The sequence below is a fragment of the Geotrypetes seraphini genome, chromosome 4 (genome assembly GCF_902459505.1).
Source record: "Geotrypetes seraphini chromosome 4, aGeoSer1.1, whole genome shotgun sequence".
Classification (NCBI taxonomy): domain Eukaryota; kingdom Metazoa; phylum Chordata; class Amphibia; order Gymnophiona; family Dermophiidae; genus Geotrypetes; species Geotrypetes seraphini.
The window spans coordinates 50,099,252-50,124,543 of NC_047087.1; the positions used below are offsets into that span (position 1 = coordinate 50,099,252).

The following is a 25,292-nucleotide window of genomic DNA, read 5'->3' on the forward strand; positions in this document are numbered from 1 at the left end:
CACTTTGTTTATACTGTAGATATGAAAGGATGATAGTGGAACAATCTGGAAATAGTAAGAGTTTCAAAGAGATTTGGAGTCCATTGGAGGCATTTATTAAGCAATAGAATGATTAAATCCTTAGTTCCTGGATTTACTTAGATTTCTATACACATCCAGGAAGGTAGGGAGGGAGGGAAAGGGAAGGGAGGGGATAGGGTAATTTGTTTCAGATGTTTACAAGAATTTAAGTGTTGTTATTTGATATTATTGAGTGTATAATTGTTGCACTTTCAGTCTAAGGGGGAGTTGCATGTGCTCAGAAAACTGTTGGATTTCTGCAATTCCCTGATAGCGGGTTGGGATTGAACACCTAGCATATGGAAGGTAGAAACCTAATCTTCCATTAGTGCTTATTTACTTCAATAATTGATAGCACCTAATTGACTAATTAGTTCATATGACTATCTGAGATCCACACCCAAATTATGTCAACCTAAATACACTCCCCTCTCACGAATAAGAAAAATTTACGAATAACTTTAGGACTGACTCTGAACCACCCCCACCTCCTGGACCTCTCCACGCCTTACTTTTAAAGCCTGGTGGTCTAGCGGTGAAGCGGGCCAGGAACAATCTTTCTACGCTTCTTGCATAAACATTCAGACAAGACAACCAAATAACATAACATAAAATTTTATTTGTATACCGTGATACACCATGAAGTTCAATGTGGTTAACAGGGTTATCTAAAGACCGTACGTGATCAGTGTAGGATACAAATATAAGCAACCAAAGAGCAGAAGATAATCAGCATTGGAAACATACATTTTAAATAGGTTATTTGCTTGTTTGTTTATTTATAGTATTTATATACCACTTGTAACCTATGTGGTGTACATTCAGGTACTCAAGCAGTTTTCCCTATCTGTCCTGGCTGGCTCACACTATCTAATGTACCTGGGGCAATGGGGGATTAAGGACTTGCCCAGGGTCACAAGGAGCAGCATGGAATTTGAACCCACAACCTTAGGGTTTTGAGGCTGTAGCTCTAACCACTGCACCACACAGGTTCTGGGAGCTTGTGTGCCACATGAGATATATTTGCATACTGTAAGTTTATGCATATATTTGTCTTGCATGTTCATTGTGAACATCCTGAAAACCAGACTTGCCAGTGGTTTCCAAGGACTGGAATTTAGAACCATTCACCTGGGTGGCCAAAAGGAGTGTCTTTGTACAGCATTCTTTTAATAAGGAAATACATCACTGTTTGTAAAGAATCTGAAACATAGTGCTTGCTCAGCTAGTTTGTTCTCTGTGATCTGCAGCCTCTTTGACTTCCCATTCATTACACCAAACCTAATTTATTTCAGAAAGATGCCTTGAATGTATTTGTCATGAAAGTGCATTATGTTTTAGAACAGAAATATAAATTACTTTGCCACCAAGGATAAACATGTCAGTTCGGTAACATTTCATTTTCTGAAGTGGTATAAGAGTTGATTCATTAACATTTAAGTTTTATTTGCAAAACTACAGTTTAGAATTCATTGCTGCAGTTTCTTTTCCTCGTACTCTGCTGTGCCTAATACAGGTCATACATTGCTTTTCCACCTCAACTTCTTCCTCTCCAGCTATTGAAAAATTAGTTCATTAGGATCATCCCAGCATACTGATGAATTAAGAGACTGATGTATTAAGATGTGCAAAATATCTTATAAGTTACATTCAACCACAATTTAATAATGCCTTTATTTCACAAAAACATGTGAGCAAAATATGCACCAAAATTAGGATTAGGGTTCCTTTGAGAGAGGGTCTCTCACATGGAGTCCCCAATGTGGATATCCCAGTAACTAACCTGGATTTTTTAAGACTGGAAATTGAATTCCTCGATCAGAAGTGAAGTAAGTTTATTTATTTAAAAATCTTATATTCTGCTTATATCTAAGCGGATTACAAAAAAACCCAAAAAACCAAATGTATACTTAAGATAAAATAACAGTATAAAACAAAATAATATACAGATAATATTTCCATTAATCACTTCATTCCTTCAATCACTGCTTCTTAACCACTTAAAAGGCTTCTATAAAAAGAGATGTTTTTAATAATTTTTAAAACTCTGAAAGTTATTATTCATTCTCAATTGTACAATTAGATATTATTTCAAAGTGTCACCCCTGCCACCGAAATAGCCATAGCTCTGGTACTAGGAAACCTCACATGCTGTAACTCATCAACAGATAAACACATCATGTTCTCCAATCTTAAGGATCAACAGGAATGATGTAATGTCATATCATGTGAAAGATACCGTGGTATCCCTCAGTGAATTGCTTGAAAAATCAATACCAACACCTTAAACACTACTTGAGACTTAAAAGGTAGCCAATGTAATTTTCATAGTAATGGTGTAACAGGCCCTAATTTACTCCCACCAAAGATTAAACATGCCACAGTGTTCTGAACCACTTGTAAAGATCTACATTTGGATGACGACATACCCAAATATAGTGCATTACAATAATCCAATCTTTGCAATCCAACATGGGGACAGCATTGGTTTTAATCTACTCAAAAGCTAAATATGAAAGAAAACAGATTTACTGACAGATAAAAACCTGATCTTTCAGGGATAAAAGAGAATCTATCCTAAAACTTTCATTTTCTTTCGCATTGTAAGCACCCATTCTATCTACCTCAACAACTTCTGGCCATAATAGATCTTCAGCCCTTCCTACCAACATCAACTCCATTTTTGCAAGATTCAAAAACTAGTCTATGGCACATCATCCAGTCATTAATTGCATGCAAATATGTCAATTTATCCTTCAGCTCACTTTGCCAATCTGACAGAGGAAAGAAAAATTGTACATCATCAGCATACAGACGATAACTAATACCTAACTTATGAAATAAGTTACCCAATGACCCTGCCAGATAAAGATTAAACAAAAATGCAGACAGCGCAGAATCTCACAGTACCCCCCCCCCAATCTTCGTAAAAATGCATTCATTGCTTATCACTTGCATAGATCTGTCTTGAAAATAGGAAACAAACCAATCAATGGCAGAACCTCCTATCTCCATTTTAGACAAAGTACCTAATGACACCTTAAAGCCGATGACACATCCAGTGATACCATACAAAAGGTTTTATTTTTATCAATTCCTCTTCTCAACTCATCCATCATGGAAACCATCAAAGACTCAACACTATATCTGGTTCTAAAACCATATTGATGACAATCTAGTAGGTTCTCTTGCTTAGGACTGACTCTGACCCGCGGGAGCAGACTGCTGGGCATGATGGACCTATGGTCTGACTCGGCAGAGGCAATTCTTATATGTGCTTATGACCCACTCCCTCCTGCCTTTCAGACCTCTCCACACTTACTTAGTGGTCTAGCGGTGAAGTGAGGCAGGAGCGGTCATCCTACGCTCCTGCCCTGTGCAGAGCCATCTACAAAAATGGCTGCCTTGAGTTCCCGCTGTAGTCTCGTGAGACCAAGGGAACTCACAGCAGCCATTTCCTGGGTGCATGTGTCCAGAACTTAGGTCTTCTTGATCCAGGGTGCCCAACTGCATCCAGGAGCTGCTGGCTGTGGGACCACATTTGCACAGCACTATAGACTAATACTATATCCTAAAATGTGACTGGACTTTACTTTTTCTCCAAGTGTTAAATTTCCAGGTTAAAAAAATAATCTGGGCTAAGCACTAGGTTTCTGACCCAAAACCTTCTGTCATGAGTCCTCTGAGTCAGAAGTATTCTGTCCTGGTATATCCAAGCATACCTATCTGCCTCTCCCCCCCCCCCCTCCCACCTGCCTATTAATCCATCTGATCTACCAAACTATCCCTACCAATCTAACAATTCATCTCCTTACAAGCCTCTGGCGGCTCCTGTTTTCAGTATCAGTCACTTTAAAAAAAAAAAAAAAAGTATGTGCTTAGTTAAAATCAGCTGAATTTTCACACTGAAGACTGTAAGCACCAGGACATTTAAGTGAGTGAGAAGTGGGTTAGTGAATGGCTAAAGGCAGTTAGGTTGATGGAGAGTGTGTTGGCAGGTATTGTAAGTAGGAAGGATCCTAGTGAAGAGGATATCTGGTCTAGCAGGCTTGGCCTGTGCCAGAGAGCCTCTAGGTTTTGCAGTTCAGTATGGTTAATGATGTGTGTTACTTACAGCTCTAACTACTGATGTTAAAAATAGTAATTACATTAGGGTCTTTACTACCAATTTAGCTTAACTTTGTGCCTAAAAAAGTATTTAATTTATGATATCTTTCAATAAATATTTTTATCTACATTTTTAGCATACCAACAATGCATTTGCTTGCCATTTGCTAACTGCATTAGAAACATTTTTTAAATGCATGAGTTTTAAAAACAAAAGTGCACTCAATTGTCATGCAAATTTGTTTCTCATGGCTAATCTATATCAACCTCAAAAAGGTCAGTTATTTACATTACATTAGTAATTTTTATTCCGCCATTACCTTGCGGTTCAAAGCAGATTACAGAAAGGATTTCTGGATATGTCCAGAGGTATTACAGAATAGAGCAGGTTGCTTCAGAGGATTGAAATGTTTCATACGGTGTTAGTTAGTCTTCATGGATTTCTTGAATAGCAGGGTTTTTATTTCTTTTCCGAAAGTTTTGTCGCGATTAGTAGATTGGAGAGTTGGTGGTCTAGTTTTGCTGCCTGTGTGGCTAGAAGGCCATCATACAGTTTTTTCCGTTTGTCTCTGATTGGAGGGTATGTGAATGGTGTCTGGGGTCTCCTGTGTCTGGTTGTGGTAGTTTGGATTAGGCGGTTGTTCAAGTAGGCTGGGCTGTCACCATTTATGGATTTATTAATTTATTAACATGCATATTTTGATTTTTATGTGATCTCTTTGTAATATCCATAAATACAAGATAGAGAAATAACTACCTGCATAATATTGTGTGGATAGGTTTGATTTTAAATAGCAGCAGATGGAATCCCTCGCTTTTGATCATATATAGCACTTTACACAGTGGTATACCTGTCAATTTAATATTATGTAGATGGCTTCATATAACTTATTACAGTGAATAATTATATGGCTTCTTCCAAAGGAGTAACTGCTGCCATCAGATCTCTGGCTGGTTGTGTCACTGCCTGCTGTCTGGATGTCAAAATAAAATTATATTATTTGATCTTTCTTCAATTGAGATAAATAATTTCAGTCCTCATCCATGTATGAGGACTAAAGGAAATAACTTGCTTGCTAATAGAGACAATTGGTAAAAGCTCTTTCTCAGCACAGGAACTTGTACAAGATTGCATGCCCATCTTTATAGATGTAATGGAAGGGGAATACAAATGGAGAGGCAAAATTTTGCTAGTCCACCAGAAAATAGCAACTTGCACATTAGAAATATGATTAGCATTATGCTTTCTTTTGGAGAACCAGACATTGCATAAAATAAATTCAAGCACCTTGGGGCAGGAAAGAAGTGAGATAGAATATGTGAACAACAAGAACTGAATAGTTTTAGACACAGTCTGTAGGCACAGGAGGGCATGGCCACCCTTTTTATGCCATTCCAATAGGCAGCAATAATATTCTTTGCTGACTGTGGTTTTAATCGTGTTTGGTTTCCATTCTTGTAGCAAATGCCTTTTATCTAATTTTCCCCCCTTATTCACATTACCCACTCTCCAATCATATTTAAATCAATCAGAATGTGCTTCTTTTCTTCCTTCTCTCAAGGTTAATCCCATACATTCAATTTCTTCAATTTCACTGTTATCACCCACTCCAGTGAGCAAAATTAACCTTTTCACAGAAATAGCATTCCATTCTGATAATGATTTGATTTGGAGTCTCATTATTGATTTGTGTTCTGGCTTTCATGTTGAAATAGATCATGTGCTTGACAGGCCTATTACTGTAAAGACCTCCAATCAGCTTCTGTCCACCACGCTATGTCAGTCAAGTTTTAGTAGAAGAGATCTCTAAAGGTTTGTTTTATCAGCTATGTTTCATCTTCGCTTTCCCCTCTGTCAGAACAACTCCCATAAGCAATTACAGTCAGAAAAGGCTCTGTCTGTAAATAGCTTTTCACTGATGTCTGACATATATCAATGAATCAGCAAGCCAATTTTCAAAGAAGATAGCACACTGTTTTCTTATATGAAGAAACCAATAGCATTTCTTTCTCCAAGAGAACTTAAGAAACTGATGGTCTAAGTTGACAATCAGTTACTGTGCTCTTCTCCCTGCATACCACTCAGTGATGATCTTAACAGAGATTTATTTCTGTAGACTTTTCTTGTGGTTCTGCCAAGTGCAGTGTGAGAGAGATGAGCCTGCTTGGTTTAACCCTACCATTATTTCAATATCCAGTTACACTATGCAGAAGACAGTGTCCCTCAGTCTTGCACATTACTGACGTAGGAAACAGAAACTGGAGCTGGCTTAGCATCAGTTCTGTATGCTGCCATGTGGAAGGACCTGTTTGATTCCTGGCATAAGCCAACTGCTTCTTAGAGTCTCTAGAGATATAGCCTTAGTGCAATGGTATCTCCTATTGGCTGCATTTGGGGCCCATATTTGCAGGAGTCCAGAAAGATCCCTGGTGGATGAATTTTTTCATGTCCTTGAATATCAAATACCAAGAACCCCAGCCCTGCAAGCTTTGCAGGCACATAGAAAATTGCTCCATTAAAGCTCATTTTAATTTTGGTGATTGATAGTGCCTCTGTGACCTTTTGATTTATTTTATTGTTAGGAGAGAATATAATTTTCCCTGGTTTTAAGATTATAGTATCATACAGTATGCATGAAAAGTCATATTACAGTCATTCGGCTACATCATTAACCTACTGGTTGATCTATATCCCTGTGAAAAGTAAAGTCCAGCTTCTGATGCATGCAACTAGTTTTCTCATAGATATTTTAACTCCTAGTCAGTGAATGGTAAATCATGCTGGAGTTTTATTTCAGAATTAATTCAGTATTATATTGAGAATAAGAATATCCATGACTGGCAGTAATGCAGGACCGCAGTGATGCAATTTATCTTAAGAGATTCAGTTGTGTGTTGTTAGCTATAAACAAGCTAGCTTAGGAAATAAAATGAGCTAATCTTCCACCCGTCCCATTGTTTCACTTTTTCATTTCATTCGCTTGTCATGTGCCTTGGCCATGATAGGCTTCAGGTTCCAGATTAGCTAAAAGTCATTATATCACATTACTCTCATTCTGTCCAAGTGGGTGGTGGACTCAGTTTGCTATGGCAGTACCAGTTGCCAGTTTAAAGTGCTCTTTCACAGCCTGAGATGAGAAGTACCTGAAACTAACAACAACAAAATGTGGCTACTATTTTAATGTTCTGACATTCATATGGTTAAACTACTATTTTTTAAAATTGATTTAGATATAGTCTCTATCTCAGTAGTTTTTGATAGTTGAAATAATCAAATAAACCCTTTCTTAGTTTTTGTACCTGGTTTATTGTTTTGGAAAGGGCCTGCAAACTCCTCCCTTGCATATTTGACTAATCGCCTATGTGGTTGTGCATAAGAATATAGACATTCTAAATTGTTCTTTAAAGCAGGAGGGACACGAGTTAAAATATATATTTTAAAAACTACCACTTCATGTGGCCAATTAATAGTACAGGGCATCTAAATTTAACTATAGGTTTAACATAGTAGATTGCGGCAGATAAAGGCCTGTGTAGACCATCTAGTCTACCCCATCGCTGGAGTCGCCATCCAAGCTAACTCCAGCCTATACCAACCCATCTTACCACATAATGGACCCAGGCTGTAGAAGTCCATCTGACATTGGCTTCACTGCTGGGGCTTAAGCTCCACTCCTGCACAATCCGACACCTTTTTAAGGGATTTGTTTGTATATTAATACCCTTTCAGTATTTAAATGCCTGCATCGTATTCAGGCATTCAAGCCTCTTCTCACATGTCTCTTGGTGCAATCCAGATACCATTTTCATCATCTTCCTCTGGACAACTTCAAGTCTTCTTAAATCCTTAACAAGATACGGCCTCCAGAAATGAACACAGTATTCCAGGTGGGGCCTCACCAACATCTTGTACAGGGGCATTAATGCCTTTCTTTTTCTGCTGGCAATTCCTCCCTCTCTCTCTCTCTTTGCAGCCCAGCATCATTCTGGCTACAGCCACCGATTTGTCACATTGTTTTGTATCTTTGAGATCCACAGACATTATCATGCCAAGGTCCCTCTCCTGGTCCGTGCTTATCAGTTTCTCACGGTGTCAGGTCAAAAGTGTGCCGGGACAAAGGCGCGTCCAGACAATTGAGCGCAGCGCGGAGACGCACACCACTCAAAATTACTGTTTTTAGGGCTCCGATGGGGGGGGCGTGGGGGGGAACCCCCCCACTTTACTTAATAGACATCACGCCGCGTTGTGGGGGGTTTGGGGGGTTGTAACCCCCCACATTTTACTGAAAACTTCACTTTTTCCCTGTTTTTAGGGAAAAAGTTAAGTTTACAGTAAAATGTTGAGGGTTACAACCCCCCAAACCCCCCATAACGCCAGCGCGATGTCTATTAAGTAAAGTGGGGGGGGTTCCCCAACAAAAACCCCCGTCGGAGCCCCTAAAACAGTCATTTTGAGTGGCGCGCACCTCCGCGCTGCGCTCAATTGTCCGGGCGCGCCTTTGTCTTTCGCGCCGTTGTCTATGAACCGTTTCTCACCCCTTAATATATACATCTCCTTTGGATTTTCACTCCCAAATGCATCACTCTGCACTTCAGACCATTCTAACCTTCACAGATCTCTAATTATATTTTCCACTCCGTCCGACATGTCCACTCTGTTGCTAATCTTGGTGAGTTGATTTTTTTATTTTTACTTAATTGTATTTCCCTTTTTGTGTGCATACATCGTTTCTCTCTTAGAGTTAAGTATATTTGAATGTACAGTATTTTTTCTCATAACTGCGGCATACTTGAATTCAAACGCTTCCATACTCATTTAGGTAAATTTGGTTTTAAACTGTAACGTAAGAATCGCCATACTGGGTCATACCGAAGATCTGGCTAGCACAGTATCCTGCTTCTAAGAGCAGCCAATCGAGGTCACAAATTTCTGACAAAATTCTAATGAGTGGCAAGATTCCAGGCTGCTTACCCCAGGTCTACCTTAATAATGACGTATGGATTTTACAGAAATAATCTGGACTGGCCATGGTTGGAAACAAGATTCTGGGCTTAATGGACATTTGATCTGTCCTAGTATGGCAATGCTTATGTTCTAAAAGCAAATTGTTCCAGTTGAAGTGTAAAAAGTATATTGATACAGTAAATATTTGTGACCATCTTGAGGATTAATAAACTCAGACCATTCATTATTTCACAGATGGAACAGTGTTGACAGACATTTAAAATGGCCCACCCTTCCACCAACTTATTTTCCTTCCATCAGGTATCAGTTGCCGTTTATATCGACCTCTTCATTTACCCCCACCGTCCACCCCCCTTTTACGAAACTGTGTTAGACTTTTTTCTTACCGACCACGGTGGTATTAGCTCCAACGCTCATAGAATTCCTATGAGTATCGGAGCTAATACTGCCACAGCTTCATAAAAGGGGGAGGGGGGTGTTAATGTTATATACTAACTTTCACATCTTATGTTTTAGACTTCTAGTATTTGTATACAGAAGTTTCAAAGTTGTGTTTTTGTTTTGTATCTACATCCTACTTAACAGTTGAAAGAGATAATTTGCCATTTTTACTCTCTGTATTCTGTTTCCTTAAAAACATTTGGATTACTTTTGCCTTTGTTAGAACCTCATAATATAAAATAAGAATAGCCATCCTAGGTCAGCCTAATTTATTCAGTTTTCTGTATACCGTTCTGTTTACATAAAATTATTCAGGTACTCAAACATCAATATTCCCAGACTCTTTCAAAGAAAAGATTTCGGCATATTGTCCACAGTGACACCTAGGTCATTTTCTTGGGCGCTGACTCCTAAAGTGGAGCTTCTAACATAAAGTAACTATGATTTGGATTACTCTTCCCAATGTGCATCACTTTGTACTTGTTCGCATTAAATTTCATATGCCATCTGGATGGTCAATTTAAATTATATAAGGGTGCAAATTCAATCATTATCCAATACAAATCTTCCTTTTTATTTTTGATAAAATAATGCTATGGAATTAACATTTTCCAGACATGAATTTGAATCAGGCACAGGTTACTGTGCAAAATTTAGTTTGTGACAGTTGTACAATCATATTAAGATTAATTAAACAGTGAATGCAGACTCGTGTGTATGCGATAGGTAGGGTTAAAGATCAGGTGGCACAATCCAGCTGAGCTCCACAGAGCAGATGATTTCATTCCATGCCAGATTACCAATTTTCCACTTCTTTCCTAATGTAATATTTTGTTACATGCTGCAAATATAATTTGATTTTAGTACTGTGCACTTCACCTCATTTTCACAAATGGTAATAATAATTATTAGTAAGGATAGGTGAGGATAGAAACATCTCAAACTGGAGTATAGCCCACCCTCCAAATGTGGAAGACTAAAAATTCAGCATGAAAGCATTGAAGCACCTTAACCTGATGAAACTATAGACTTTAAAGCCTTTTCGCCTAGACTCAAGATGAGAAAATAGTCTCAGGCCCAGATTCTCAAAACTTTAACGCCATCGCTAAACTGTTTTCCGACAGTTTAGCCTGCACGCATTTTAGCGGCGGATTATGAAAGCGAGGTTTCTAGCAGTCTGTGACACTGACATGCAAATGTGCTCTTCAACATTAAAATGAGCACTCCAGTAGATTCTTTAAAATCGCCGAGCCATTCTCCAAGAGCGGCGTTGGCTTTTGGCGACAAAAATCAGTGACTGGTCCGGGAGTGCCAGTACAGTGACTGCGCTGTTTAAAATCCCAACATGGCAGTGTTGGAGACTGCTAGAAAAGCCATTTTGAGAAGCGATCCCACCCTCCCACCCCTGCAGCAGGAGAGATACCCACTCTCTCCCGCTGCCACACAATACCTTCCCTGCTGCGGGAGAGGTGCCCATTCTCTCCCGCAGCCACACAACAACCCCCTCCCTCCTGTGCAGCGGGAGAGATGCTCACTCTCTCCTGTTGCCAAGCGAATCCCCCTCCCCCCAGCAGTGGAAGAGATGCCCATTCTATCCTGCTGCATCACAACACTCCCACCTGCCTCGGACCCCTCTCGCCCGTACCTTTAATTAGATGGCTGATCAGAGGGATGCCTACTTCCTCCAGCCAGCTGGCCCGCCTCTTCCAAACTGGGCCTTCTCCTCCAGGATGCACTAGGGAGGGGCCTAAGGCGTAGAGATGTAAGCTTTGTGTGTGTATCTATCTATCTACATACGTAAAGATTGAACAGGTAAAGTGACAAGACACTACGTTTTATCGGGAACCAAACAGTGTTGCCATATTCAGTTCTCACTGCAGCTTCTTGGTTTTTATAAGGACTCTTTATCAGCTGAGTATTATATACTGTATATAATGATCATGTGTGTGTGTGTGTAGCTATCAATATATCTGTTTCTATATTTTTTAATAAGCACATACCCATATACATATATAGATGCGTATATGTATATGGACCCTTTCACTAAACTCTATTAAAAGCATTTATTTAACACACGGTTTACATATGGGAACTGCTGCCACACAACCCCTTTAAGGAGCTTTGCTGTATTTTTGCAGTTCCTGTGAGGTTGGGAGTATATGTTGTGGGAAAGAATGGGCATGGCAGATGTTTTCTGATTAGGATGCTGCAAATACCATGTGTTAATCAGCATATTTGTGGTTAGCCCGTGTAAATTTAGTGCAGCAACTACTGGGGGCACTCTCAGCATTTGCCATTTCAGGTGCCACATTATCTTAAATTTGCAGCTGCTGTACAATATAGTCCCATGTTAAGCCACAGTAACTGCAAATTTTACGAGTTAGTAAGAGGGCCTCATAGATATAGGTTCATGTATGTACGCTTTTTGTGTGTGTGTACATATACACACATAAAACATATAATTCATATTTAACCAAAAAAAAAAAAGAGGAAAGGACACTTTATAAAATATACACCTCAACTGAAATCTGTGACCAATTCAAATTTGTGAATGGTGGCTGTATGCAGAAAATCATCAATCTTAAAGAAATGGGCCTAAAATCCACAGCACACTGACTCCAGCAGTGAGACAGCATTCCTTCAGAACAAGTCATTATTCTTACTGGCCCCACTATGGGGAAAAAAAACAACCCACAAGTAGGAGAAAAAAAAAAACCTACTCTGGTCAAAAAACCCACACACTATCCCTAAGTCATACAGTCCACTGAACCCAAATATACAAAGAGACCTCACAATTTTTCTGCATACAGCCACTGTTCACAAACTTGTATTGGACACAGATTTCAGTTGAGGTATACATTGTATATAAACACACACATATACCCCCCTCTGCAAATATGGTACAGAAATTACCAAAATGGGCCCCTTTTTACTGATACATAGCTTGAACTATCTGCCATCACACCCATATTAATATAATGGGCCATGGCAGCAGACAACAAGCACACAGTATTTAGGTGTGAACTTTTACACAAGCCCTTGACATGGCATAAGTGTTCATGCCTAGATTTATGCTAGTATTCTATAACAGCAACTAAGTGTGATATTGCCATTATAGAATTGGCACTTAGCTAAGTTTTAGTGCTCTTTATTGAATTGGGCACATAAGAGCTTATTGGGATAGTGACTTACTGTACTTCGATACTAATGATGTAAGTAGGCTTAACCAGTATTTGAAAAGATGGGCTAAAAATTCAGAGTTAATATTTGTAATATATTTCATATTGTGAAAACAGAACTGAAATTATGTGATAGCAGAATATCTCATGTTAGTCATTCACACACAAACTCTCACCAAATTCAGATTAGGTGAACTCAAAATTATAAATAGAACTATATTGACAAAAACTGAACTGCTGTTTACTGTAGCTTCCTGTTTCCTAAAATACCAAACAGGAGTGCACACACAGAGGGACCAACCATCATAGAAACACATGGATAAAATGAAAGTCACAAACCCAACAGCTACCTCACGGGAGTGGGCTACTATTAAAACATATTATTAATAACTAGGTCTCTTTGCTTAAAAAGTTAGGAAAAAAGTCATACATCTTAATGCTAGCCCACATTGATAACCACACCCTTTATTTTGTTTTCAGTTTGGAGGTGGAAATAAACAATGAAGGATTAAGGAGAATTACTATTTGGATCCCTCATATAAAGCCCTAAGCAAAATAAGTAATTTTTTAAAATCAATTTGGCTTTTAACTGATGTAAATGCCAATGGGGATATTTTTCCCTACAGACTTGTATTCCTTTTGTGGAATGGGGAATACATATGCAAATATTTGCCCCGCTCAGTCCCTGCCCATACTAAGCCCCCTTGAAATCTCTTGTGTAATGTTGATCTCCATGTGTAAATGGCAGCTTTCTAAAATTGCTATGTACACATGTATGGATTAGAGGCTGCTTTTTTCCTTAGGCACCATTCATGGTCTTTTCAACGGTGTCCAGGTACAAAACTGCATTATGTTTTGACCAACAGTCACTCAAAAGAACATGATTTGGGACAAGGTATCATCGTAAAAGGGAAGACAGAGCATCGTGATAGTGAGATTGCAATAGAGGCCACTGTAGACTAGGTTTCCTTAAATACTGAGCAAGCTGATTTTAAAGATTGAAAATTATCCATGCCAACAGCTGAGCAAATTGTAAATAGATAATTGTTTGAAATGTCTGTATGCAAATGCCAAAACAAGATGGGAGAGTTAGAATATATTGCACGAAATGAAAAGATAGATATAAAAGGCATCTCTGAGACCTGATGGAAGGAAGATAAGCAAATGAGATACTGTCATATTGGGGTACAAGCTATAATGAGGTGATAGGGTGGATCAAATTGGTGGAGATGTAGCATTATATGTTAAGGAGGACCTTGAATCGAATGGACTGAAAATTCTACAGGAGCAGAAACACACCTTGGAATCCCTATGAGTAGAAATTCTATGTGTAAGGGAGAAAAGGATAGTGATAGGAGTGTACTACCATTCACCGGACCAGAATGAACGGACAGATGCCGAAATGGTATCAGAAATTAGAGAAGTTAACAAACTGGGTAACACAATAATAATGTATTTTAAGGGACTCAGTTATTTGATCCATCAAACATATTGAATTATAAAAATAGAAACATAAAAGCCAAAACGGCCCTTCCAGTCTGTCCATCCATAGCATCCACTATCTCCTCCTCAATCTAAGAGATCCCACGTGTCTGTCACACTTTTTCTTGAATTCAGACACAGTCATTCACCACCTCTACCGGGAGACTATTCCAGGAAACTACCATCATTTCTGTAAAAAAATATTTCCTTAGATTATTCCTGTCACCTCTTAACTTCATCCCATGCACTCTCACTCTGGAGTGTCCTTTCCGTTGAAAGAGACTTGCCTCATGTGCATTTATGCCATGTAGGTATTTAAATGTCTCCTAAGAATACTAATTGCAATAACAAAATATGAATTCAATATACAGTCAAAATGTTATTAGCCGAGTGGTGGGAATACTGCATGAAAAACCATTTATACTCAGTGGAGAAAAAGCCTCAACTATCAACAATATACAGATGGCAACCCAATGAGTTTTTTTAGCCAGTCCAGTTCTGTATCATAGGCCTGTATATTTTTCTTGGTTCCCTGTGCACAGTGGTGGTTTTTTCCTATTTTGAAAAATTACATTTGAAATTTGTGGAGTTTTTTTGCCTATTGAATTTAAATGTCTCCGTCATATCTCCCCTCTCCCACCTTTCCTCCAAAAATTAATATTCTATATGGAAAGTTTAAATTTCAACTTGTGGTAACCCATCATACGTAGCTGCCTTTTATGTTTAAATATTTTTTATTTAAATAATACAAAGCGGATCAACAACAAAATACAAGGAAACAGTATGCAACTGGAGAAAATGGGAACGCCGCCACAGCTACCTTTTTATGGGGAAATAAAGCAGTTTCTTCTTTTTCCTTTTGTACTTTCAGCATTATTGGAACTGGGTATTTAAATCCAGCCAGCAGGTATTGTGTTTGCCGAGTGACTGTTAATCGCCAGCTAAAAACAGCTGTGCAATAAAACACTTTGTAGTCTCTCAAGACAACCGCTTGTCACTCTTGTTTCACAAGCGGTTGTTTTGAGAGACTATGAACCATTTTATTGCACAACTGTTCTTAGCTGGCGATTATTTGACCTTTTTCCACCAAACGGCATGCTTTATTATATTCAGCTATCAGTTGTTTTGTCCCCTGAAGAAGGCAGTTTATAGTGCTGAAACTAGGATCCTTGTTGGGACCACTAGATTGTCATACTGGAATCATAAGTTTGTCACACCTGGATTAATAAAGCTTGTTTTGGTTTGATTGGACATCTGTCTTGCCTTTCTCCTGCATTTATTTGTTTCACTGGGCAAGATGTTCTTCCTTTTGTACTTTGGTTTTGTAATAGAATTTAAAAATATAAAATTAGGAAAGGAACTCCGAAATATTATATGAAAGAGTCACATTTACAGCAAAATAGGATTTTTTTTTTTTTTAAAAACCAAACTCATTAAAACAGCTAAATTAATGCTACAACTACAAATCTCTTGTAAGAATCACTGTCCCCCACCACCACAAATGTTCCCCAGCCTCTGACTATGCAGGAGTAAGAGAACAAAGGAGAACTCAGGAAAGGAATGCATGGTCAGGTAGATATAGGACCAAATGTCTTCTGAAAAAGAAAGTTAACAGAATTTTAAATTTTGCAAAACTGGGTTCCAAAAAGATGTGCGAACAAAAGTCATGCCAAGATTTTGGGGCTAAAAAATAGAATGCAGCTTTTCTAGTTGATTCAAAATGTGCTAGATGTGGACCTGGAAGAACCAGACTGTTTATGTCGATGGACCTCAACTGATGTGAAGCAGTGTAGGGAATGAGCAACCTAGAAAAATAAAAGGGGTGACCACAGTGTAGTGTTTTGTGAACTAAACACAGAATTATAAAGATAAAATGGTATTGGACAAGTAACCAGTGGAATTGTAAGAATAGCAGGGTTAGTTTATTGTAATGTTGTGCATGGTGAAGAAGACATAAAGCCGTATTTTGAAGAATCTGTAAATGTTTCAACTGAAAACTAATTAATCCAGAATAGAGAGAGTTGCAATAGCCTAATTTGGATGCAATAAAAGCATGTATAAGTGTATGGAAAGAGGTAAAAGTCAAGAAATGAACAATGTGGATGTAATTGACATAGTGCAAAAAATCCTGATTTGATAGTAAATGAGACATGTTCAGTAAAAGACAGTTGATAATCAAACATAACCCCTAGGTAACAGAATGAAGGCACTGTTTGAATTGGCCGATCAAATAATATTGGGTTTAGAGATGGAGGAGGGAGAGAACTTGTAATCCAACATGCTGTTTTTTCAGGATTGAGGACAAGCTGGTGGTTAGTCAACCATGATGCGAGAGCTGTAAGACAATATTGTAAGGGAGACAAGTCAGGGTGGAAGGTGAACATGGATATATCAAAAGAATATTGTCAGCGTAGATGAAAATTTAATGTTGAATGGCTGGATAAGGGTGGCTGATGGCGTAATAAAAATATTGTACATGGCTAGCATGTGAGCTCTTAGGGCCTAATTCTGTATAAGACGCCGATATCGGTGGCTGCCTAAGAAGCAGCTGCCAATTGCATGTCAATCACGCATTGGTGTCCTATTCAGAATCTTGTCTACACTCCTGGACAGACAGCATTTTGCAGGCCTATATTTAAGGCGTCTATCTCGCATCTATGGAGATGCATATCAATGCTTTTGTGCACCCAATGCCACTTCTTGGTGAAACCTCGCCCACGCTCTGCCTTGGGCATGCTTAAGCATGGGTATACGTTTCCATAAACAAGCTACAGAGACCTACAATGTAGGCATCCTGTCTCGGACACTTTGTTTTTGTTTTTTTTAAACATGCATCTCGATTGGCTGCAATTGGGACACGCGTTTCTAAAATCAGACACTTACTGCCTACAAAATAGGCAATCTGTGGCAATAGGGTCTCATTCATTAATGGCCATGTTCTAATTAGCACATGGCCATTGATTAAAAAACCAGAAAACTCAATCATTTTACCCTTATGATCCACATAAGCATGTGCTAAGGCCATATTCTACCACAGGCCCCTATATCTTTGTAGTGTTACTATAGTTAGAACAGCTTCCTGGAATTTTATTTATAAGAAAACATAAAAAGATAAGGTTTGTTCATATGTTGCAGGGATGCGGTATTCTGTAGTTTTGCAGTTGTGGTTTTATTGCTTTCCAGGATCAAACTCATGTTTTACTTTTCAGTAAGCATTATTCATGTTAATTTGTCTTAAGATTTATCTATTAAATGAGTGTTGCCCCTTTCTCCAGAATTACTGTATCAAAGCAGGATTTTAAAAAAAATTAACTGATGTTTCACTTTATGTTTCAGATGGATTATCCATGCTATGAAGTATGAGCTGAAGATCCGTGCAGGGGACATGCCAGCCCGGGACCTGTACCAGCTGTCGCCCAGTGAAGTTAAACAGCTTCTGCTGGATATTCTTCAGCCTCAGCAGCAAGGGAGGTAAGAGGAGCCAACTACCTCCCTTTCTGGCATCCACATGGGCTTTAGAAATACACCAGACTTCTGTACATAATTTTTTTTGCAACAGGTAGTTTGTACACTAAGCCGTGCTGTCTGCAAAGGCTCAGAAAGAGAGAACTGAACACAGATGATAGTGGAAGGAATGGAATAGATTGATCTATTCAGAGCAATTTTACCCAACCTTTGATTTTAGGACATTTCTATCAGGTTGAAAACAAATCTGCTATCAGAACTGTAGGAAGATATTCATAATTTTTAAACAAACAAAAAATTAGTGTTACAATCCTAAAAAGTAGTAAGATTCCATGTTGCTTACCCCCAGGAGAAAGCAGTGACTTTTCCCAAATCTAACTTAACAGTTTATTCTAGTGTAATAGGTGTGTTACTTTGGGCAATAGGGTATTCTTCCCATGCTCGTGAGCTGTACAGAAGGAATCCACTCCAGGTTTTTGACTCCTCCTCCACCAGAGGGCTTTGCTGCCCTCTTCAGTTTTTCCTTGTGCACGTGAGACAGAAGGAGTCTTTCAGCTCTGCTCTGTGTATTTTTTTAAAATTATTTTCAGTGTTTAATGGGTTTGGGCGGTTTTCGGTGCTCCAGAGCTCCTCAGGTCGAAGGGAAGCTATGCCTGCATGGAGAAGCAGCAGATTTGAGATCTGCAGCTGACAGGCCAATACCTCTGTGGTACCTGTTGGCCAGCCTACTGAAACTGTTATGGAGCTTGGAATCCAGATGCCTAGAAGTAATGTCTACGATGATACCCAGATCCTTTTCTTGGGCACTAATCCCCAAGGTGGACCCTAGCATCCGGTAACTGTGATTTGGGTTATTCTTCCCCTTGTGCATCACTTTGCATTTGCCCACATTAAATTTCACCTGCCACTTGAACGCCAAGTCTTCCAATTTCCTAAGGTCTGCCTGCACTTTTTCACAATCCGCATGCATTTTAACAATGTTGAACAGTTTAGTGTAATCTGCAAATTTAATCACCTCACTCGTTGTTCCAATTTCCAGATCATTTATAAATAAGTTAAATAGCACCGGTCCTAGTACAGACCCTTGCGGTACTCCACTATTTACTCTCCTCCATTGAGAAAAATGAACATTTAGCCCTACCCTCTGTTTTCTATCCAATAATCAATTCTTAATCTAGATCAGGGAGATTCCACCTCCAAGGCTACACTCAGCAGACTTTCTTTCAAGGAACAAATGTTGTTCAGAAAGTGGCTGGATGATCAAATGGCCAGTGTAGCAGATCGTTGGCTGTAATCTTTACCTGACAGCAGATTGCGAACCTTGAGAGACACCGGGTGTTCTACTTTTCATGGCTCCAGATGCTTTCAGAAGTACCCAGGAGGAACCTTGTCTCAGAAATCCTGTCAGGAATCAAGACAGAGATTATCAGGACCTAAGTGGAGTCAAGCCTCCAGTTCTTGTCCCACTTCAGCCTCCAAGAAAGCATAATGATGCCATGTCCGGAGCCGCTTCCCTTAAGATAGAGGGCCGACTCTCAGAGGAGGCCTGGGCATAGATCTTGAGAGACTATTGAGTGCTAGAGAGATCATTTGGAGAAGTTTTTACTACTACTATTTATTAGTTCTATAGCGCTACCAGGCGCATGCAGCACTGTACATTAAACACACAAGAGTCTCTTTTTGAAAGAGCTTACAGTCTAATTATGAAAGACATACTGGACAAAATGGTAATCAGTATATGCCGTGCGTGCCTACTCCCTTTGTCTGGCAGGCCCACCTCTTCAAAATGGTGGGCCTTCCCCTCTTGGTGAATCCTGGGATGCGCTGGGGACAGGCTTAAGTCTCTAATTGGCCTAGGTGCTTTAGGCCCCTCCCTTGCACATCCCAGAATGCACCAGGAAGTGGCCTAAGTCCTCGATTGGCCTAGGCGTGTAAGCGCATGGGCCAATCAGAGCCTTAGGCCCCTCCCCTGGCTCATCCCAGGATGCACTGGAAAATGGAAGGCTTGTCATTTTGAAGAGGTCCTCTGGCTGGCCTTCCTGAAGAATGTAGGAGGGGCAGAGGGTGGGCATTGAGGGCACGACTGCGGCGGCAGTAGGGAGAGAGCATCCCTCTAGCTGCCGAGGGAGTGGGCATCCCTCCCACTGCTAGGGGGTTGTTTTACTGATCTTTAATTTGGGCTCTCTTGTTTTTGTAATTTACAGGGGGAGGGGGAGCTGTTAAACCTTACTTTCTTGTCAGTGCCTGAGCCAATCAGCACTCGGTCACTGATAGGAATGTAAGGCTACAGCAGCTCAGACCCTGTCAGAAAATTTTCCCACAAATATACTACAACGAAGAATCGCCCATTTTAATATTAATGGCCTCATTGTACTACATTTGCATGGCATAGGCAGAGACTGCTAGAAAGGTTGGAGAAGACTGTGGTGAGCCATTTTGATAATTGGCTGCTAAAATACATGAACACTAAACTGGCTGGAACAGGTTTAGCGAACATCGTTATGGGCACGGTAAATTTTGAGAATCTTCCCCTAAATGACTTGCCCAGGGTCACAAGGAGTACAAGGGATTTGATCTCTCAACCTCCGGGTGCAGAGGCAGCAGCTCTACCAGTGAGCCACACTTTCCCCTTTGGTGTAGTTGGGTCCAGTGGTTTTTGGAGGGCTCACTATACACTATAAGGGGGTCATGATGAGATAGGTACCTTTTTATATGAAGTTCTCTGCAGTGCCCCCTAGGATGCTCCACTGCTCTGCTTGAGTGTCTGTGTGTGTGGCCAGTCTACTAAAAGTGCTGGCCTCTCCTACAACCCGATGGCTTGTTTTGTGCGTTTTACTTTTGGATTTTTTTTTTTTTTTTAATGATTGAAAAAGATAGAAAAACCGAGGAAAAGCACATCTGAGAAATGATCATTTTCGGAAAAAAAAGAAAAGACATTTTACTGGATATTTGTGCATGCTTCATAAAATGTCCAAACTATGATTTGGACGTCATATCAAAAATGCCCCTCCACATCAGCTGTTCACCTTATCACCTGTTTGAAAAAGCATTCAGGATTGGGCTGATGTCCTGTTGCTGCCATACAGGAGATCAGGTTTATTTCATCATCTGTTTCCCCTCCTTGGGCTTTGTGGGGAATCCTCAATATTCTTCTATTTTGCAATAAACTACAAGTTCTATGAGGTTCACAAATTAAGAAATCTAGGCAGTCCCTGAAGAATTACAAAACCTCAAATTAAGTAGTAATCAGCATAAACATTTTCTAAAAAGAAACGCTTTCAAAACTTTCTGAAACAAAAGAAAGTGACAAATCTGACCTGGGTTGGTAAAGCATTCCAAATATATGCTGCTAAATACGCAGAAAATATGGTTTTGAAATGAATATCTTTTGGTCTCAGATATTGCAATAATAAAGAATTTCTTGATACTTCTGCTCTACCCATATTAGGAAAACCTATTAAATCCAACCTGTAAAGATGAGCTTTTCCTAGAAAAAAAATATAACATAGAAAAATGAAGGCAGATAAAGACCATATGGCCTATCTAATCTGCTTATCCTTTCTCACCCTTAGAGATCCAATAGACTCTGCACCCAGCCCCCTTCCTTCCTTCCTTCTCTCTCTATGCCCCCCCCCTCTCTGCCCTGTCCATCGTACCTTCTTTGCCAATCCCTGATGGTCTAGAGCACAGTTCTTCAACCGCCGGTCCGCGGACCGGTGCCAGTCCGCAGAAAATTCCTGCTGGTCCGCACAGGACCGGCGAGATGGACGCAGTTAAATTTCCTGCCCCGGTGGTGTTTGGAAATCTTCTGTTCCTCCTAGCCTCGGGCGATCAAGACAGGCTGCCGACGTCGGGCATTCCCTCTGTGAGTCTCGCCTATGCGGAAACAGGAAGTTGAAACAAAATAGGCGGGACTCAGAGAGGAAAGATCACGATATCAGCAGCCTGTCTTGATTGCTGCCCCTGCCGAGTCGCTGAAGAGGGCCGCGGGGAAAGTGCAGACAGAGAGGAGATGGTCAGCGTGCGCAGGGAGGTCAGCGTGTCGATTGGGGCCATCAGCAGCGTTTGTGCTGAGAGTCTGCCCACGTGCAGGATGCGGTGGGTAGGGGCCTCCGGCTTGTCTTGGGCAGCAGGGCCTGCGGTGCAAAGCTGTTTTTGCCGGCTTGGTGGGGGGGGGGGTCGCGAATGTGCAGGGCACAGCAGGAGTAAGATCATGGGGAGCCTTCAACAGTGGCTGTCTCCTCTCCTAGCAGCTCTGTACTTACCAGGGCAGTGATTCACTTTGGCAACTTCCCCTTTCCTCAGAGGCGGCAACGGACCCAAGGCTGCCTAAGGAAATCACTGCTGCAGGCAAGTACTGAGAGCTGTTGGAAGGAGAGGAAGCCACTGTTGGAGGCTGGGAAGCTGATGGATAAAGAGAGAGCTGCTACTGGACCTGGAGGGAGGTAGAAGGAGAGATGCTACTGGGATGGGAGGAGGGAAAGGGATAGGAAGAGAGTTAATGTTGGATAGGGAGAAGGAGGGAAGGGAGAAGGGAAAAAGGAAAGAAACAGCTGGCAGGGAGATTACAGGAGGGGAAGGGGGTCAGGGTGGAATGGAGAGATCAGATGAGGGAAAGGGGAGAGACAGAGGAATGAGAAAGTAGAGAGAGATTGATGCTGGAAAGGGGGTCAGCAGAGAAATGAGAGAGGGATAAAGATGCTAGATCTGGTGTAGGAGAGATAAAAATGAAGAAAGCAGTGAAGCTGGAATGAATGATGTAAAAAGGAGAAAGGAGGCACAGGCTGGATGGAAAGGGGAGAGGGGCATAGAAAGAAGTCAGATACATATGGAAGGGAGAGAGGCCAGACAGTGGATGGAACGGGCAGACGCTGGAAGGAAGAATGGAAAGAAGATGAAAGCAGAGACCACAAAAGGTAGAAAAAAATCATTTTATTTCTATTTTGTCATTAACCTAAAGGATGTAGCGGTATATAAGAAATAAATTACATTACATTACATTACAATATATCAGATTTGAAATATATATCCTGCTAGAGACATAACTGGGGACTGCAAAGCCTAACACTATTCCTATCATGTGTGACTGCAGTATTCTGTTAGCATGATATTTCTGTGTAGCATTCTGTAATAATTTGGCTTGTTCAGTTTTCTTGATAAAGGTGATATATGTGAAGGGGAGGGGAAGACAGGGGTTTTGTTGGTCCTTGCTCTGAATATTTATATTTATAAAATGACAATTGTACAGAATATTGTTTCTTTTTATACTTTAATAAAATACGTTCATATAAAATCATAATTGAGGCTTGTGCAGATGGGATCAGATGGTTTGTGGGGACCGAGCTTGCGGAGACGGGGCGAAAATGTGTTTTTTATTTCGGTCTTAGTAGTTTGCCGGTCCACAAAATAATTCTTTTATTTCTGCCGGTCCACGGGTGTAAAAAGGTTGAAGAACACTGGTCTAGAGGTTCAGCAGGCAGGAGCAAGCTTTCTGCACTCCTACCCCACTGCTAACCCAGTCGGTCAGTTGCTGCCATTGTTACCACAAGTTCTGGTTTCTTCAACTGCTGAGTGGCACCAAGCAGGGGCGCGCTTTGGTGCTGGTGCTCGGTGCTGAGCGTCTTCCTGACCGGCTCCCGCAAATTCTCACTCCTGCCCACTGCACCTCTGGATCACCAGGGTTCGGCAGAGGAGATACAGCAGAGAGAGGGGGGGGCAGAGAGAAAGGAAGGAAGGGGGCTGGGTGCAGAGTCTGACAGGGGAGGGAGGGAAGGGGGCTGGGTACAGAGCCTGATATGGGAGGGAGGGGCCACTGGGTGCAGATCTGGGCAAGGCACTTGAATATTAAGCCACCCGACTTATATTAGAGTCAACCATTTTTTTCCCCTCCGTTTTGGGTGACATGGGGGTCTCGACTTATATTTGAGTATATACGGTACTTATCCCAAGCTTTCTTGAATTGAAATACAGTTTTCAACTCTACCACCTCCACCGGGATGCTGTTCCATGCATTCAGCATCTTTTCATGGAAAAGTATTTTCTGATGTTACTTCTGAGTCTATTCCCTTTCACCTTCATTCCAGAGCTACCTCATTGCACTTGTGTCACTTAGGTATTTAAATGTCTATCATATCTCTCCTCTCCCACCTTTCCTCCAAAGTATACCTATTGAGATCTTTAAGTCTGCCTCCATACGCTTTATAATGAAGACCATGCACCATTTTAGTAGCCTCCTGGACTGACTCCATCCTGTTTATATCTTTTTGAAGGTGTGGTCTCTACTCATACGTACATGATTTCAGTATGTGAAATATAAATCTGTTTAACACACAATCATGCAACCATAGTAATACCTCTTACAAAATAAAAGCTTTACCAAGACATTTGTCCTTTTTATGGGCTGAAAATGCAGATCAGAGCAATGAATCCCTGTGGATTCTTTTATTTGTACTTAGTAAGTGATCTTGAGCAAATTATTTTGCCCACTTAGGTAGAGCAATCTTAAGACAGAGAAATTGTAGCTATCTGAATTACTGTTAGTCTTTTTTATAACTTTGTATATGGGTTGTTTTATTTATTTTGAGTTTCTATTTCTATATTCATATCGGATACTATTTGATGTACAGAACACATTTGCCATTTTGTCTTACTGAACAAAAATATATCTATCTATCTGTGAAACAGGTTTAATTTCTGCATGCAGACTGGATTTGTTTTTGAAACCAAGTGGAATATGTTTGTTTTGTTGACAGATGTTGGCTTAACAAACGCCAAATAGATGGTTCCCTGAATCGCACTTCCACAGGCTTTTATGATAGGGTGTGGCAGATTTTGGAAAGGACCCCAAATGGAATAATAGTGTCTGGAAAATTTTTACCACAGGTAAAATGGCTGTATTACACAACAGGGAGTAGTTTTATAAAGTTTTTCCATGTATAAATCATGTATTTATATGAAAAACAGACTTATGCGCACACATTTGACTGTGCAATTTAATATGTACATTTTCAAGATCACACATACTTAATAATGGCTGCATATTAATCACGATTTAAAAATTTAATCATTATTAATAATTAAACACATGCAGCTCAATGTCTGTCTTTCTCTTCCTCCCCCCTCCATGGTCCAGCCAAGAGGGGAAGGAAGAATTGGGGAGGGAGGTGGAGGGAATAAAGAGAGAGACAGACAGATAATGGACCTGGGGTGGAGAGGTTAGAGGGAAGGAAGAAAGAGAATGCTGTTGGAATGGGGGGTGGGAGAGAGGGAATAGAGAGCCCTCAAAGATCTAGACGCCTGCTTTGGGCTCATGCTCCCCTCTAAAGCTGCAGTACCTGTTCAGTGGCTGGTGGGGTAGCTAAAGCCCATCAGCCAAAGAAATCTGCTGCCTGAGTTGCATTTTTATTCCTCATACTGCGTCGAGCAAAAAAGTGACATGCCTCCAGCCACCAACACTTGCACTCCCTAAGCATGCTCAGTTTGTGCATAAACTGAGCATGCTTGGGGAGTGCCAGCATTGGCAGCTGGAGGCACCCCACTGACTTCCTCACTCTTGAGGCAGCACAAGGAAGATGGAGGAAGATTTGGCAATG

General features: G+C 40.4%; 1 protein-coding gene and 1 long non-coding RNA gene across 6 annotated transcripts in view; one reads left to right on the plus strand and one right to left on the minus strand.

Annotated features, from left to right (window-relative positions):
• Positions 1-25,292, plus strand: part of PHKB (phosphorylase kinase regulatory subunit beta) — a 379,505-nt gene that overhangs the window by 337,786 nt on the left and 16,427 nt on the right. For all 5 annotated transcript variants that reach the window (XM_033940814.1, XM_033940811.1, XM_033940816.1 and 2 more), the window contains 2 exons: positions 17,572-17,706; positions 24,453-24,582. In XM_033940814.1, coding sequence (XP_033796705.1) covers positions 17,572-17,706; positions 24,453-24,582 — 265 coding nt within the window. The remainder of the gene's footprint in view (positions 1-17,571; positions 17,707-24,452; positions 24,583-25,292) is intronic.
• Positions 1-25,292, minus strand: part of LOC117358924 — a 63,599-nt gene that overhangs the window by 3,206 nt on the left and 35,101 nt on the right. The gene's annotated exons all lie outside the window — the stretch shown is intronic.